At 39.4% G+C, this 18,667-nt stretch overlaps 2 protein-coding genes across 2 annotated transcripts in view; both read right to left on the bottom strand.

Moving 5' to 3' along the window:
* LOC136106776 (complement C4-A-like) overlaps nt 1-1,246 on the bottom strand; it is a 59,538-nt gene extending 58,292 nt beyond the window's left edge. The window contains exon 1 of the mRNA XM_065847386.2: nt 680-1,246. The gene's annotated coding sequence lies outside the window, so the exon portion shown is untranslated. The remainder of the gene's footprint in view (nt 1-679) is intronic.
* Nucleotides 1,247-5,454: 4,208 nt separating this feature from the next.
* FREM2 (FRAS1 related extracellular matrix 2) overlaps nt 5,455-18,667 on the bottom strand; it is a 134,005-nt gene continuing 120,792 nt past the window's right edge. The window contains exons 19-24 of the mRNA XM_065829327.2: nt 17,588-17,715; nt 17,368-17,502; nt 12,491-12,617; nt 10,847-11,034; nt 9,781-9,927; nt 5,455-9,241 (exon numbers count right to left, since the gene is read on the bottom strand). Of these exons, the coding sequence (XP_065685399.2) occupies nt 8,735-9,241; nt 9,781-9,927; nt 10,847-11,034; nt 12,491-12,617; nt 17,368-17,502; nt 17,588-17,715 (1,232 nt within the window). The 3' untranslated portion in view covers nt 5,455-8,734. The remainder of the gene's footprint in view (nt 9,242-9,780; nt 9,928-10,846; nt 11,035-12,490; nt 12,618-17,367; nt 17,503-17,587; nt 17,716-18,667) is intronic.

The raw sequence follows: 18,667 nt of genomic DNA, 5'->3' as shown, positions 1-18,667 counted from the left end.
ATATCCAATTTGATATATCTCTGCTGTTAATGATTGCATTAAAATTGAAGATTATTTATTTTCCCCATTTTGTATGTAATTCACTGATGCCTTCAGGGCTGATTTTACTGGAGTCTGAAAAATGCCTGGTCAGTTGTGATGTATTTCATTTTCAGTACTTTAACATTTCTGAAAATAGTAAAATGCAGTTGTATATATTTTTCTTTTTGTTTTGTTTTTGCTTTGGTTTGTTTTTTTAATTCCCAAAGATAAAATTCTCATTGTGTGTCCAGTTCATCAAGATCTATATTAGGAAGATAAACATGGCCCTGGCATTTTCCCTTTGAAGTCCAGGTATATGAGGGATGGCACCAGGCAGAAAGGAGATTGAATTTACATTTTCCAGAAAATTATGAAGCAAAAGCCCAAAATAAAGAAATTAGAGATGATGTCAGAACTGTTTGTTCTCAAGTCATTAAATTAAGATCTTTCTGAATACTCAACCTGGCTTTCTGTAACTGTTACCACAGAAAAGCAACTTTTAATCTGCAGGGACCCTCTTGGCCTGCTTACTTTTCTTTACAGTACACATTTATCTCCCTTTTCCTCCCTCCCAATCTATTTTAAGCAATAGCTTCACTTCACACTGTGTGACAGCAGCATGAAAAAGCCCCGTTTGCAGCCAGTGTTGGTGACTTACCAGTTCAGATGCTCCCTGTGTCTTGAGCTCTCCTTTTTGCTTTGTTTTATGAGTAACTGCCCCAGCACGGTTAATGAGAAGCAGACTGAAGATTAGGTTTGAGTGCTCCAGTGGGATGGCAAGGGCTGGTCTGAGCTGGACCCAAGCGACCTCTCCTGCCCTGGCCAGGGGTGCCAGGAGCCACTGAGGAGTTAAAGCCCATGTCCATGGGCACTCACATGGGAATAAAGCAGCATCTTTGTTGTCCCTTTGAGAAATTTTGGACGACGTCCGACAGCAGACGGCTCTTCTTTGTTTAACAGCCAAACTTCCTCATTCCCTGGGCAGCTGATTAGCTTTTAATTTCATACCTTCACCAAATGAAAAATATTCTCTTGAAATGTCTGGGGACCAGGGAGAGAGGACTCATGTGGTGCTTTGAGCATCCCCTGGCCCTGATCCTGGGGGACACATTCTCACTGACTGAGCTGCTGCCTTCCCCCTGTTTGAGGCATTTTGAGGCCACTCTGCTAATGAATGACCCAACCCAGCTCTCAGTGGTCACTGGAGAGGACCCAAGAGACCAGCAGCCCAGGAGAGGGGCACAAGGAGAAGCTGCTGCCATGGCTGTTGTTTTCCAGCCCCTCGGCTGCAGGCACTCAGGAGGGGAAAATCCTGCTGCTGCAGGTTCTTGACATGAAATAAATAGAAGAGGCACTGAAACATGGACTTTTGGAGACCATCTCTCATCTCACTTCTCTTTTTCTCAATGCATTTACTTGCTGCTCTCTAAACAGAAGGATATTTTGAAGGACTGGTTGTACCGCTCCCTGGCATCCTGCAGCTGACCAGTGCTGGAAAGCTGGAAGTAGAGACTGCAGCTGATCATCCCAGGAGCTGCAAACTCTGAAATCACCATATGGGAGACAGTCTTGAATGGCACCAGTTTGTTTAATCTGGATTCCAGCAGCGTGTATCAAATCAGTCTTCCTGACCCCAAGCGCTGGGAGGTGTGTTGTCAGGTTTTGGCTGAGGGTTTGGCTGCTGTGATTCCTTCCAGGCGAATACACCTTAAATTCTGCTTCCCAGCTTGTAAAAGTTCACCCTTGTGATCTTCTCTGAGGAATTACTTATAAATAAAAGATTGTGTTATATAATACAAAAATATAAACACACACGCACACGTGAAATATATACAATTTCAATATATTGATATCTGTTACATACTATATAAAACGCACAAACATATACCTAAGTATATGTAAAGTTTAAAATATATTACATATTGAAATCTTTACAAAATTTACGTAAGAATAAAACCAAATTCTGTGTGTGTGTTTGTGTGTATACACAAGCACTTGTTGCAGTCATACTTTGTAACCAATCATTTTGCTGGACAATAAAACTTCATGAGGAGACTGGATTAATGTATATTACCACAGCTGACATTTCCAGATGGAAACTACAGGCAATACCTAAATGTGGCAAGATTTTTTTTTGTTGACATCACTCTCACCATTCATAATGATGCTATGGATGTCAACTGCACAGTTCCTGAGGAAACTGAAATTTCATGGGGGAGAAATATCTTGTTGACACCTTCATCTTGAGAGCCAAATTGGGAAGGAAAATCCAAGCTGCAGTGCACAAATCCAAAAGAGCTCAGACTTACACTGCTATTTGTGGTCGTGGTCTGAGTGCAGCATTGGAAACTCACTGCAGCTGGGGAAATGGTAATAAATGAGTGCAGCAACTGTTGCAGGAGTTGTGCACCCAAACCTCTTTGTGCCGGTGTTTGATAACAGAGTCTGAATTTCCTGAACAAGCTGTTTACAACTAGTTCAGAAAAAATCTGCCAGCAACAGAAAGCAGTTATTGAAATGCTCACATTTGCCCTTGCTACATAAAAGCAAGAAGTGGGTTCTGCTTCTGAAACTCATCTTTTTGAGATGCCAGTCCAGTTAAAAACATTTATGTTAGCAATGAAACATTTGCAGCCACTCATTACTCTGGGTGCTTCGTGCAGGCGGATTTGTGTCCCAGAGCACAGGCTGCTGTGCTGGGAATCACCACTGATGAACCAACCTTTTCCCATAACTGAACATGGCATGTAGACCTTCAATCAGCAGTGACTGCTGCACTCTCCTGTTTCACCTCTGTTCAGCAACTTTTAGGTGTCTGTGCCCATCATGATACAGTCCATTAATGACTTTTTTTTGGACTTTGTTGTTAAAGTTCACTGGGGCGCAGTGTAGCTTGCTGGACTGAAAGCCAAGTCTCTTGCCAGTAAATGGAAGAGAAGCCCAGACACATCCCCATGAGCTACTTCTTGTAAATAATTTGGTATTTGTGTTTCTTTCTTGCCAGGATCATTTTGGTGCCATTAGGAACATGAGAAAAAAATATACATCAGTGAAAGAGACAACTATTAGCCCAATAAATATTCTTTTAACCTTTTGCTATGAACAGCAGAGAATAAGTGGAGCATGTCTATAAGGTAAATAATATCATCCACAGTACCTTTTATGTATGCCCCCAGTTTCCTCTCTCCAGATGCTTTACCTCATTCTGTTCAGATCATAAGCCTTCTTAGGATATGCGCCAGGAAAAGGCTATGGGCTCATGCCACCATTTCAAGCAGTTCTCAGCAGGAGGTCTCAGCAGATGTGACGTGCAGGTAAGGCAGCTGTTAGACCTGAAAAACAGAAACTTTCATTCTCTCTTACCTTAAGAAAAAACAAAAACAAACACACCACACATTATGGTTTTTGTACAGTATATTATCAATCCCAAGCCTGGGACTGGTGGCTCTTTGTACAACTGTTCGGGCATGAGAGTGGCTGTGCTGGGTTGGGTGATCTGCCTCTGTGCCCAGTGGTGGAGTTGTAGGGAAGAGAAAGGAAAGAGAAGATAAACAGCTTGATCCTTCTCCTGAATCCTTCCAGCTTTTTCTAGTTCAGGCTTTCTGAACCAGCTGTTGAAACAAATTGATTATTTTGATGGACTTTTCTTCCATGAATTGTACTTCTTTTCCAGTTTGGCATACAGATCATCCTTCACTTAAGAGTCTTGTAATTTTAATTTTGAGTCAGATGACTAGGTATTGCCTACTTTGTTCTTCATCCTCGAAGCATGCAAATTTTGTTGAGTGGAACCTCTCTAAAATATTACAAGAAACAGTGAATCGTTGCTCTCTACTCACTGTCTCTGTAACATTCAGGATTTACTGCACCTCTATAATACTCTCCCTTGGGTACTACTTTCTGAGAATTGAAGAGTGGAATAGAATCTTATCTATTTAATCTCTCCTCATGGGGAAGACATTACCTTTTATCATTCTTTTTGTCATTTGCTGTCTCATTTAGTTCCATTATATGCTTCTTTTGGAAGGGAATGTAAGAGGGAGAAAAGCAGAAATTAATGTATTATTAAAGAGGTGGATACAGCATGCACTTATCCAGAATGCCTCCTCTTGTGTTCCATGGTAACTGAGCTAGAACTTTTGCTACAAAAATGGTGAAAAAGGCACTACAGATGATAATCGTTACACCTGGTCATCCAGTTGCACTGAAGCACTTCACTTTGTGTGGATGAAGATTCATGCTTTACATGTAAACTTACACACAAAACCCCATGTATCATGAAAATGCAAGTGAGAGGAGACAGCAGAAATCCACTGCATGCCTGAAGATTGCCCATGACATGAAACAAGATGCATCCTTTAAAAATCTTCCAGCTGTTCCCTTCATTTTTACTGTAAGTCAGTGGTTACTCGCCAAAGCAACAGTAGGGCAAGGTAAATTCTGAATGGATCATCTCTACATATAAATAATAAGAAAACCAAAACTTGAACTGTTACTTGAGAATACTTTACTGACCAGCTTTCAGAGATGAAGCATTCAGTGGTAGGAGCAGAACTCTATGGGGTAGGAGCTGAGTCATTCTTTCAAAAGACAATGAGGATGCATTAAGAAAACCCTGACTCCTATAAATGCTGGAATGTAGCCATGCTTGGGCTGTGAAGAGAGTCAGCCTGGACCTGATGGAACACACTTGGACACCCTAAGGAGCATCAGAATCCCACTAAGAGTCGAAAAAAACATGGACGTAAATTGCCCACTGTGGGCTATCCTTGAGATTAATGCCTTTTGATTTATTGATAGTGCTATAGGCCAGTGACCAGATTCTTTATTCATTTACATCATATATAACTATTTCTGTTGGACATAAACTCTTCTAATCTGATTTGCCCTGGCAGAAATCACAACACAGAGCTCATAGGTAGGACACTGGATGACCCAGCTCAGTCTGAGGAACCGCTGAGAGTATAATCCACATGAGCAAGTTTAGATAGTAGCAGGAATCACTGCCTGCTAGTTTATCCTTTCTTACAGCAGCTGGTAAATATACTGTGAGCGTTACTCATGTAACTAGCCATGAAGTGGGAGACTCAGCTTCACTTGTCAATGAGTGCGGTACAAGACAGCCTGCCAGCACACAGGAATGCAGCAATCCAACCCACAGGGCAGCGGCAGATATCTAGAGATTTTTGATGTTCTGGAGTTGAAAGAAAAATCCCTCTCTAAGCCAAGAGAGCAACCACAATGATTAAAAAACAGCCCCCGCACTGACCACTTCATGACCAGAAAACAATTACTTCGGGAACAAAGCAGTGAGGTTTATTGCAAGCACAGCAGTAAGTTTATGTTCTTCTATCAATGGGACAAATTAGTTTTTAACACTTCATTACTGACCCCTCTTCACAGTGTGATACTTATACACAAATTTTAGACCAGTAACCAAACCAGAAGTAATTTTATTATTTTTTTTCCTGATACAAATGCCAAATATCACAGCCAGAGACATAAGCAAAAAAAAAAATTATTCCAAATAAATATGTATGGAAAGATTTTTGACAGCTTGATAACAAATTTAAACACAGTAATTATTGTATAAAGGGTTCAACAAATGGTATTACCACTAGCAGAATATACATCTCCAGGGAAAAGAGAACTGAATACATAATCTGGAAATAGATTAAATATATATATATATAAAATATACTCAGTTTATTGCATGGATAGATAAATATTAACATATTTGTGCACATAACTGGGAATGAGGCACTTATTCAGGTTAGTATAAACAAGGCCACTTGTTAAGTAGAAGGGAAAATGTTAATAAGCCTCCAAAACATCTTGCTGAAATCTAAAACCTTGAAGCCATAACAAAAAAGGCATGCTGTTACTGAGGTATTTGTAGTTCACTGAATTGTAAGAAATCCATTTTCTTAAGAATGGGACAAATCTGGCAGGCCTTACTGAAAACATTGGGATTTTTTTTTCCCAGACTTTGATATCAAACTCATGAATCTTACTCATGCCTGCCCAGCTTTTCAGTGCTTGCTTTGTGTTTTTTATCACTAGTTTGCCCTATTGTTTTATATATTGTTAGAAAAACATTAGTCTGATAATCCCCATCAACCTAAGCATTTTACAGAGTTGTAATCAGATGCTATTCAAAGCAGTTTCAAAGTTGTTTACCAGGCTAGATATTTGGCTTGTAGAGCACATGGTTTTTACGTGGTTTTATAAAAAGAAATAATATTAATAAAAAAAGATTTTGCCTGCAAGTAACGTAAACGGTATTTCAGTTTGTTAAAATTCAAAAGCAGGAAAATAGCTCTACTGATAAACACCTAATTTCTGTATTTTATATATATATTTTTAAAAAGATCTTCTCTGCTTATACAAAACAGGCATTTTATAAATATTAAAATGTTCTATTATTTACATGTGTCCCATTTTCCTGTAGAAACATTGACTGCTATTATCCAAACATGCAGGGTCTAGGAAACAAATTCTGCATTTCTCATTATCATAGTGATTTCACATATAGGCACAAAGGCAAATTTGATTTTGGGCTACATCTGCAACTTAGTTGTGAACTTAAACTAAATATATAAAATTATCTGTGAGTTAAGTCTTTGATCAATCTTGCACACACAATACATGGATCACAAAACCAGGAACTTAATTAAAAGAGTGAATTAGTGTCAGGTGACTAGGAAAAAGGTCTAATGCACTGGGCACATCTTGCGGATAATGGTTTCAGGGTAGAACTCAGATTAATTAAAATAAAAGATGACTACATGATTTTAGTCATGGTGTTTGACCCTTAGGTTTCTGCAAACATCGTTCAATTAAGAAGACTGAGTCACAGTCTTCAGAAAACCTAGAAAAAGTAGGATAGATTCTGACCTGATTAATTTGATGAAAAATCTTATTAAATGAGTGAAGTCGTAACAATATAAATCCAGAGCAAGAGATAGCAGCGTGAGTCCCTCTGTGGCATATTCACACTGTATGATGAATCAAAGCACAGACATTCCCAGGCTAGCAGACCTCAACACTTCTGAGTCTTTATGGCTCAGAGGACGATTGTGCAGAATTACGGGGTCAGGTCTGTCTGTGTTGACAGAACACCATGGCCAGGTCAGGAAGCCTTTTGGGTAGATTTTTCAGTTGAGAGGCAGCATTGTGTGCTTGCAGCCAGGCTGCTTTCCAGTTAGATTCTGTTCAGCTAACTCAGATCTCTGTGGCATGGCCACCAGAATACCAAATGCCAAGTGAAGTGGAGCTGAATATAGCTCGGGGGATGCACGCACCCACCACCACAAGATGGTGGAAGGGAACAGGTATTTTAGCAACAGTTTCAACAGTCTGATTCAGATTTTATAGTTTGTATAGTTTAACTCAATTGACTTGAGATTATTTATTGGTATATAACACTAGTGTGACAAATGGAACAAACTGTCCTGAAGGTTATGTATCTTTCATGGCCAAGTATTTGGCAGGTTATTTCTGGGACAAAACAAGTCCTGTCTGGATAAAAACTGACATGGGACACGGCTGATCCAAAATTCCCTGGAATATCATGCTCTCATGTTACCTAAATCAAGAACAATGACAGAAAATTAGAATTACTCTTGCAAAAGTAATCAGTTATTAAAAAATGCTCAACAATGATCCATCATGTTTGTCAAGATGTGCTATGACTGTACAGTAATAAATGCTACTTGATTTAATAAAATATTGATTTTTTTCATCACTTTGTTGCCATTTAATACGGCAACTGACAATCGCATGCTGGATTCAGTATCATGATTCCTCGGCTCAGTTCAGGCAGAACCTTGTCCTCTGCATTTTTAATCTAATTCTATAATCTTCTCTAGGTACTGAAATGCTAATGTTTACATTTCCCAGCAGCGGATATGCACTAACAAACATAATTTACCTTACAATACTTCCATGATCCATTATGAACTCGAGAGAACATAAGCATCCAGTTTCTGTGAAACAACAAAATTCTTTCTGGATTTGTTGTATACTTTGGCTTTATATAAACATAAGGAAAAAAATTCTCAGATTAAATAGCTGAATAAAATGTATCGCATCCTGTGACATGCAACTGATTATAATGTTATCCTGCCTAGTCTAGCTGTCTTTTGAAAAAATTTGGTTACATACAAGTAAAAATAAAAGAAAAATCACTGGTATAGCTTAAGTGAAGTCAAAAGCTTATAGGAGGGAGGATTCATGCCTGAGGCATTTCAGCACCTTTCCGACTATTTGTAGACATTGATTTCTTTGTGAGAAACAGTACAAAATTTAACTGAAGTGTGTAAAGATTCCTCCTCTCAAGTATTCTGTGTTTCCAAAGAAACAGATTTCCTCTCTTATTGCAGACAGGATATATAGCACCTTTGGATAGTTTCTTCTACATTTTTAAATGTCAGAAAATACAAAAACAAAACAAAAATCTCTCCCTTACAATGCAGTTCCTTGAATTGCTGCTTAGTATTAGTGCATGATATAGGGACGTCAGGATTCGGTATGGAATCTTCTAACATTGACAATGGCAGCAAAAGTTCAAGATAAAAAAATTCAAGTACACCAAGAAGCATATGAACTTTTTATTCCTCATGAGTCACCATGATCTGCTGCTAACAAAGTGCAGTTCAAGTTTTTTTTGAGGCACTCTGGAGACTCTGGTTTGAATCCTGATGTATTGGAATCAAACCTCCGAGCTGTCGCTGGTGTAATTATATGGTGGCATCATTGGTTCACTGCTGCCCGACTCCTTTGTGGCTCCCTTCTCAGAATTTTGTTTCCGTTTTAGCAGCAAAATGATGATTGCAATTAAGCAGATGGCAAGCAAAATGGCAGCAGCTCCGCCAATGATTGTGACTACGCTGACCCCTGCACTTTGGTTATTCAGTTCCCTGGGGAGAACGCCATTGACCGCAACCCCCCTTTGAGGAACCTGTTTCTTGGTGCGATCTAGTGCTATGTGTTGTATGTTTGTTCCTCGGTTGTTTTCTGCTCCAATGCCTTTTGCAAGTTCTGGGGCCTGCTCAACTCCCCTCTTCTGACGTCTCTGTGCGGATGCTCCGGGGCTCCCACCACTAAAGAGCGAGTGGTACTGGTGCTCCACACTTCTTTTGCCAATTCCACGGTTAGCATTCTCTTTTGAACGTACAGTGTAGATTGTATGGACATACCACTCCCTACCCAAAGATACCTAGAAAGATACAAGTTTTTGTATTTAATCACACATGTACACACTCTGGACAGCACTATACACAGAGAAAATCAACCACTGTTCTGAAATGATTGCCTGAACTTGCAAAATTATGCACGGATAACCCCTACTATGCGCCAATGTGCCCCAGAGAAATCATGTTTTCTGTCAAAATTTTAAGAGGGGGCCTCTCCATGGGTAGACTCTATGGCTATCAGCAGATGAAGAAGCATAACCATGTCATTTTTTTATGCTGCTAGTACAAATGGCCATTACAAAGAAATTCAGCTGTAGACAGCCTGCAGAAGAGGACCTTCAAGCCTGGCTGCAACTCTATTTCTATTTTAACATCGTAAAACAATTTTTTACTGTGAGGATGGTTAAACATTGGAAAAGTGCTCCATATTTTATATCTGGAAATTTTTAGGCATTTATAATCCTGTTTGAGTCTCACTGGAATCAGAATAAATCTTTCTATTGGCTTGTAATTGTTTCTTTCTTGTTTCAGTATTCTTGCTAACAAGCTACAGAAATCATACCTGAAATAGAGGAGTTGAGTCTACTTTAAATCCATCAGAACCTGGCTGTTTAACTAACGCAATTGCTTCAGGATCATCTATTGCAAGTTTTGCATTAAAAAGCACATTTCCAAAGCTTGTGGCTTGTGTCTCTGGCTGAGCTTTGTCCTACAAGGTCAAGGAGGAAAAGAAAAAAAAAAGCTTTGTAAAACATAGATTAATTTCTTCTAGGAAAAAGAGTTCTAATATTTGCATGCAATGTATATATTGTGTTATTTACACATGCTATTATATACAATTCAGTGTAATATGAAGAGAAAATACATGAAAGCAATTGTGATCACATTTGACTTGTACTAACTTCCATTTGATCACTTGCCTACAGACTTTTTTGCTGAAACACAAAGGGGAAACACTAGAGAACAACTATAGCTACATTTCTAAAGTAAAAAGATATGGAAATGTGGTCTAAAGTAAAAGTAAGAAGTCTTTTTGCCAGTTTAAAGAAGCTACCTTTCATTTCTATTTACAGACATTAAAATAAATTAGTTTAGATAATTAGATAATCATCTTACTTGAAGTTAACTCTAAAAGCTGGGTATCAAGTCTGTAGTTGTCTAGGCTTACTGTATAATTATTTTCAGAAGGGAAATAATCTCAGATATTATAAGCCAGCTTTACAGGTATCTATCCCTGTTGACTACAGAGGCAATCTGGATGACTAACTTTACATTATACACTAAATTTTGGATGACTAAAGATGAAGCAAATTCCAGTCCTTAATTTGCTTGTCTCCTAACACTCCCTGTATGGTTAATGGATATAGACAATACAGAGAAGAAGCCTATCTTGGGATTCTAACTTAGGCCAAATTCTAAATTATGAGAGTCCGCAGCAAGAATAAGAATAGAACCAAAAGGAAGAAAGGTAAGATATTCACTTTATCAGTTCACGTTAGTCTGGAGATCAAGCTAAAAAATTGGTGCCATTGAGATAATTTTAAAAAACAGTTGGTTTTGGATAAAAAAGAAGTTAGAAAAAAAAATTAAAATATATATGTGCATCCTCCCAGAATTAGAACACTTACCACAATCTTAAACCTGTACAGAAGGGATGGAGAATCAGCAAGGCACCCATATTCAGTGTTGGATGGGTTATATTTGGGTACATATCCATCAGCTCCTGTGCACAGGAAAACCTTCTCGATGCTACAGTAGAATGAATCACCCAAATTCTGCACTGGATCCACCATCACCCGACCATATATGATATCACCTGTAAAAAGGGCACACAGTTCACATCCAATTACACTGGAACATTCAGGCCAGTATGAGGCTACGTTAATAGGCCTAGAGAAGAAGCTCAGTGCAATGTGACTGCAGTTTCTGGTCATGTCAAAGGTCTGAGCTGAAGATCCTAGATCTGGCTACAGCTATATCCAAAGTCTACCTGACGAACACTTGCTACTCAGCTTCCACCATGGGGGGTTGCTGCAGGTCATGATCAGAGGGCACACTCTTCCATGCACTCCAGGCCACACAATAGCAGTAGGAGGCCATTTGCTGTTGTTATAACCTGAACTGGTGCAGAGGCTTCTGTAATGTCTGGGCTATACTGGGATCCTTATTCAAAAAGTGAGCTAAAGAGACATTATATACTCCTGTGCACCAGACCAGGGTGTAGGTTTTGGCCTCCTGACAATGCATGTTGTTGAAGAGATGTTCTTTTTTATGACAGTAGAATCCTGTTCAGGCTGCATAAGAGTTTACTTACACTTGGTCAGTCTGGCATACTGTACAAGTGAATGAACATTATGAAAAGTCACAGAGACATTTTCTGAGACTTGGCTCCCTACTGTGTAATTGCATTTCAGCTGCCTGATAATGTTTAAGATAGGACATGCTTGCCAGGCCTGTACAAATAACCTGGGCCATTGCTGTGCAGGGAAGAAAAGTGTACTATGGGTAGCGGTCAGATACATATGACAGAAAGTGATTGGGAAGGTTGAGAATCTGGTAAAGGAAAGGAGAAATGATGTGTTGCTTTTACAACAATTTGGAGCAACTGTAGACTTTGAGAGAGAGAGACCAGGCACCTGCTGTTCAAGAGACTGTGCAAATACATCACAAAAGACAGTTACATATGTATTCAAGGTGCTGGCACTCCAATAAATAGGCAAAACAGGCATGCAAGGAAAGCAGAGGAATTATATGATTGCTTAAGTGCATTGACAGGTGTCTCAATTGAATCAATCTCCCCACTCCCAGCCTGGGCAGTGGAGGGTGTGGGGAAGGGAGAAAGCCTTGATGCTGTCAGCAACAGCCAAAACACTGGCATGGTATCAAGGCTGTTTTAGCCACAGATGCAAAGCACAGCACTATAGTGGCAGCTGTTAGGAAAGTTCACTCCATCTGACAGACCCAGTACACTCACTCACAAAAAAACCTGTATGATATTCACTTACTTATCAACTAGAAATGTTCTTAATATCAGCCCATATTTATAAAGTGCTCAGCTTTTGAGAAATGGCCCCAGTACTGTAACCCTCAGACATAACAGTTTCAGTGCAGATTGGTGAACAGCTCTGATGGAAACTGCCAGGTAGGAAAGGCAAGTGCAAAAGAACACAAGCAGCAAACTCAAACCCTTACTCCTATCTTGTTTTGTCTCAAACAGGATCCTGAGAGTGTGGAATACATATTAGTTGTGCTTAATCTGTACACAAGTATACCTTCTGAGAAAGCAACATCACTTTCTTGCCCAAAGCCCATCGACCCATCAGACAGCCAAAGTGCCTTTTTGGAGAGGAGGAACATCTGGGTGTTCAAGCTGAATTCAGCAGCCACTGGGTCACTGACCTGAAACACAACAGCATAAGACTCTTCAACAAGTATTCTTTAATGACTCCTAAAACACACAGCATGACCTTCTCCCAATGTACATTATTTATCAGCTCTGCACATCTACATGTAATAATACAGTTTGACCAAAAAGATTTATTTGTGCTAGACATATCTTGCTATATATTTTACACACATACAACCTTTGGGTTATCTGCCTCTGTGATATTTGATAGGATTCTAGGTTAGTTTCTTCCCACCACATTTTTCCAAATCCCAGCCAAGGAGGTACCCAAGGCAAATTATGTGTGGGGGTAACATGAGGAAAATATTTCCCTCAATAACTTGTCTCCCTCTGACTCATTACAGCATGTTTTGTCTATCCCATTTTCATTCTTACACCCAAGTCTCATCTCTGCTTCTGATCCTCTGTCAATTATTTGAAAGTACATTTATTTATTTGCAAGTATCAGTTCTTCTGATGTGCTGCAGGATATCAGATCATGCACGGGAAAATGGACCAAACAATTTGAGTATCTTTTTATGCTAATATTTATATAGTTGACATAGTTATCTATGGTTCTTCCTAGATTACACTAAAATAAAATAAATCAATACTATCAGCAGCAGGTTGTTATTGGGCCATATAGCATAAGTGAGAATGCAAACTATACAGGGAGATGGCAAAACAAAAGGTTAAAAACGTAGTGAATGAAAGAACTGGGAAGAGCTCAAAGTTCAAAAAGATGCAGTGTACCGGATGAAACAATCTGGAAGATGCACACATTAAAAAAAAAATATAAAAGAACAAGAGACCATTAAACAAATAAAAAAATGCTAATGTATATATGTATATTTATGTATATGTATGTGTATATGTGTGGAGAAGAAGGAAGGAAAGCAGAAAAGAAAACATTCTTGCTGGCTCACAGACAAGGGGCTCATGGAATGAGATGTAACAATATCAATAGAAACTATTGCTCCAAGTTATACAGCTGACACATTAACTCTTCTTTAAATTCCTTTTTTCACAATAGAGTCCCAAAACTATCAAAGCAATAGGATTTGGCAAGAAGAATGTATAGCTGAAACACTCCTACTCTTCAGAAAGAGGAACTGTAATGCCAGAGCCTTTTCACAGAAATAATAATTAAAAAAACCAATTTCCATTCTCTTTGGAATGCTTTTTTCTAAATGTCTGGGATCCAGGCTATTGCATCGCAGTCCCACAGCTTCAAGCACCTGACTGACATGACAGTTTTCCAGCTGTGCTTCTGAAAGGGAATCAAGCATGGCCTCATCAGGCTCTTCCTGGGCAGAGTACGTGTCCACTGAATAGGAAACAAGAAGTGTGTATTCAGTTAATGGCACTGGACTTTAGCCACACAGTTTACAACACTGGTCACGGCAATGGCCTGGATAAATACTGTGCATATAGCAGTGAATACATCTTTTAGGTATCCTATTTTGAGTTACTGTTTTTATTTCAGTTTTATGTGTAAGTCTTGGTGCTGCCAGTGGCTGACCCATAGCTGTAATACATTACAATAGTTTAAATGTAATTATTTTCATGTGCATTTGAGGCATTTTAAACCAGAGTTCTTAGAAAAATAATCTGTGAGGATCTGCTGGGTGAGAACAGTAGCGTCAATTTATTCTGGCTGTTTGCCATGCCCATCAACTCTACATATGGATGGTTTGGGCACAATGCAGATCACTCATGGTAGACTTCTCCACTTTCAAAGGACCAAAGCCCATGAGATGCTTGGTACCTCAAGAAGCAGAGAGCTCCTGAGACTCGTCCACCCCAGGGCAGCAAGTAACCTGATTATGGAAGTGTTTCTGTCAGGAAATAGTCACACATTTTAAGAAAGGAGATACTGAAAGGACTGGGATAAAAGCAGAGCTTAGAGGTTGAATGCTGTTCATGTACAGGAAATCCCAGAGTGAGATAGTGGTAATACAATATTCACTAGTGTTCCAGGTTACCTGCTTCTCTCTTCAGGGGCCACAGAGAGAGGAAAAAGGAGACGAGCATACACATGTTAAAGAAGGAAATGTGGAACCAAAATCTCCAGAGGGGAGACACCAAACATATTGTCTTCTGGATGTTTGATTCTTAAAATGGCCCTTTGTTCATGAGCAGTGAAAACAATTGTGAAGGAAATTAGAACAGTTTCCAAGAAAATGAAAAGCTTCATATTAAAAAAACCCAAGAAGATAATTCAGTACAGTAGCTAGGGCTCTGGGCTAAGAATTGGGAGAGACAATTCCTGTCCCATCATTTTGTCATTAGACTTTACTGGTCAAGTCATTTTAGTCCAGTTGTGACACCTGTACTCATTGACTTCATAGTATCATAGAAAGGTTTGGGTTGGAAGGGACCTTTAAAGATCAGCTAGCCCAACCCTCCTGCCACAGGCAGGGACATTTTCCACTAGACCAGGCTGCTCAAAGGCCCATCCAACATGAGCCTGAACACTTTAAGGGATGGGGTATCCACAGCTTCTCTGAGCAACTTGTTCTACTGTCTCACCACTTTCATCCTGAAAAATGTCTTCTTATGTCCTTAATCTAAACCTACCCTCTTTCAGCTTACACACCTTCATAAAAAGTCTCTCTCTGTATTTCCTATAAGCCCCCTTTATATATTGAGAGGCTGCAATAAAGTCTTCCCAGAGCCTTCTCTTCTCCAGGCTGAAAAACCCCAACTCTCTCAGCCTTTCTTCACAGGAGAGGTGCTCCAGTCCTCTGACCATTTTCACAGCCCTACTCTGGACCTGTCTAACACGTTCATGTCCTTCATGGGACCCCAGAACTGGATGCAGTGGGCCTGTGCAAGGTATCAGGTATTTCCTGGACTAAGGACCAGCATCACAGTCTGACCTTTTATACTGACTTCTCTGTCTTTTGTTTCTTACACTTAAAATATGGATACCGATGTTCATTCAATTTTGCAGAATGCCTAGAAATCTTAGCGGTAAAGTGCTAGATACACCCTAGTGAATTTGTGCTGCTTTACTGCCACTAACTGCTGCTTTTTTGGGACCTGCTTTAAGTCCACATAGTCTTTCAATCTATGATCAGAAGGAATAATATCATGGACCACAGAATTCCCTGAATTCCTTTTACTATGAGTATCTCAAGAAAAAGAGCTGGTCTTGGTTTGAAAATTGCTGGAGATGGGGGACTAACTGGCCTCAGTCCTCGGTAATTACAACACTTGCGATTTTGCACCTGATCTCTATTTTGAATTGATGTACCTGAAATTTCCATATACTGTATTATTAAAGCTTTATCTGATACAATGATCCCTATAGTATCCATTTACTTGTTTCCAAGTATGCATTTTATTTTTTTCCAGTTCTTAGTCTTAGTCATAGTTCTCAGTTTTTAGTCATAGGCTTCTGCCAGGTAGGAGTGAGATCTCTCCTGAGGATACTTTGCCCATTTTGCAATGATTTTTGAGGGTCTTTTGGATTTTCTTTGAATTATCAACATCTTGTCCATATGAAGACCAGACACAAGCTGTGGTTCAGCATTGCTCTGAATTGCTCTAGAGATCCTAGAAGCTTACAAATGTCAGAAAAAAGCCAAAGTGCTGAACTAGTATAAACTCCCCCTACCTCCCTCCATTCAAACTTTTTTAAAAATGCTTTGCTGGGTTAAGTCTGAGAATGCAGGTTTCATGTCAGTTTATGTATCATCTTTTACTTTGCCAGGACTTAATGCCATATCAGGAATCATCTGTTCTCCCATAGCTGGCATAACACCAAAGGAAAGCATAAAGGCTGCATACATTCCCTTGTGTATTCTGGCTACTTCAACAGAAAAGTGATTGTGTATCCCTGACTGATCCGGATTGGATTTATACCATAAGGTGATTTAATAGCATATATCTATACTACTAATAAGCATGAAACCACAGCCACACTCTTCCAGTACTAGTTGTATTGGCTCCAAATAACAGAAATGATAAAACTTCCTATTTACACATGACCTTACCAAGGTTATGCTATCCCTTTTGATAATACTATAAATGGCAGTTTATATTCTGTTAACTATACAACATGACCCTCAGATATTTTTCAAGCAATGCTTTCTACAGCAGAGTCCATTTCTCCATATTTTGTTTCCAGCTACAGAGCTTCACATCTGGGATTTGTGAAAGGTATGCTGTTTGCCTGCTCCCACATTACCATATGATCCATATTGCCACGGGTGGGATTTGTCTTACTCTAATGAGTCCTAAAGCTCAGCATTTTACCAGTGTTGGCTATCTACACTTCCTTTACAGTCAGTGAAGGAAGTCCTACATTAGGACTGACTGAATATTCCTCTGGAGGTCCCACTTTTCATACCAGAGACCTAGCTCTGATCTTTGTGTCAGCTGAAAATCTTTTGATAACAGTTTTACATTTTCCTAATTATCTGGTAACACTATTTCATACCAAAGCCAACAGATAAGTAAAGAATTCCCAAAGGTTAGCTCATATCACAGGAACTATCATCAAAACCAATTTCAAGTAGCTTCCTACTGGCTATCGAAGAATGGCCAGGTATTGAGGACAAAAAAAACATTTGTGCTCCTAGTTGGGTAAAACTGGTTAAATAGCAGGAGGAGTATATGTTGTCCCACCAATTCAGGAATTGGTTTGTTGATAAGCAAGTAAATTCAGTTTCTAGCACTATCAAAACACGACCAAGAAAGGCAATTTGAGAATCAGAGTAAAAAGGAAACATGATGAAGGTATCACTGGAGTGGTACCTGCTGGAATCGGATATCCAGATCAAATGTGATCGGCTCTCTAGGATTGCAGATCACTGGCAGGCTGTACTCCTGATGTGGAGCAGTGGTACAAGCTATCAGCTTCACGGTGTATGTTCCAGAATAGTCTCGAACCTATAGAGGGAGAGAAAGCTGTTCCACCAACAACCTAACTAGCAGGCTGGGGCAAGAGAAGACACAGTAAAGGCTGAGGTTTTACCGCAAAATCTGAAACAAAGCTCCACTGCTGCACTGGCTGGTTGTACGTTGGCTCACTTCGGATGAGACTGAGGCTAAATGTCAGGCCCGGGTGATCGACTGACATAACCATGGAAGCTAGAGATGAAGCTAGAAACATGCCAAGAAACAGATTTGTCACCTTTAGTATTTCACTGCAAACTCTCAGAGCCTGAAAAACATGCCCAGTAATTCATAAACCATGATGCAATGGTTGATGTTTGCACTTTTACAAGGCACTGGGTTTTATTAACTGAAACTAACAAAACCAATTACAGTCAACCCAGTTGGGCCCCCTTGATTCTTGTTCAAGTCGCTCTTAAACAGTTGCTTTTGGGCTACACAACCAGAACTGCATGAAGATTAAATTTAACAGAGAGGCAAAAGAGTGAGTGTGGAATGGCAAAGACCTATAATCCCTCCTGTTTTAACCTTGGAATGTCAGCCCAGGGAACACAAAATAATTTCTCTTAGTGATGTAACTCTTTCAGCTCTGCCTGATAGGCAAAACTTAACACACCAGAGGACAGCTGAGAAAAAGCAGAAGCACTACGAAGGAGTTTTACATGTTAATAAAACTGAGTTAAAGTAAAAGAGATTTCTTAAAATGATTATTTTTCCTTCTCATTATTATTCAGCAGATTTAATTTAGTTAATCTTTTCCATGGCTGGCATTCATGCTCAGATTTATGTCTGTAGACACAGTCTTGCACCTGTGATTGTTCTGAATAAAGGCAGGGGGGTTTAAACAGATTAAATAGCAGGATCAGGTCCTTAGCAATGACTAATTGAATAGCAGTGAGAATGCTTTATTAACAGAGTGATGCAATGCTCATACAAGACTTTTTCTTAATCTCTAAAAAAGGTCTAAATAACCTAGAAAGGCTTCAAGTTAGAAAAGAAATAGCAATGCTGTCTAAGTTCCTAGGGTAACATAAGTAAATAGCTAAACATAGCTTTTGGATTAAAAACATCTACTTATAGATCCCTAATGGACAGAATGGCCTAGATCTTCATCTTTCATAAATCAGGCTCTTTATCAAGTGGAAGTATCTTGCTTTCC

The sequence above is a fragment of the Patagioenas fasciata genome, chromosome 1 (assembly GCF_037038585.1).
Source record: "Patagioenas fasciata isolate bPatFas1 chromosome 1, bPatFas1.hap1, whole genome shotgun sequence".
Taxonomy (NCBI): domain Eukaryota; kingdom Metazoa; phylum Chordata; class Aves; order Columbiformes; family Columbidae; genus Patagioenas; species Patagioenas fasciata.
The sequence above is the reverse complement of the archived record's forward strand: the minus strand, read 5'-3'. Positions and strand labels throughout refer to the sequence as shown.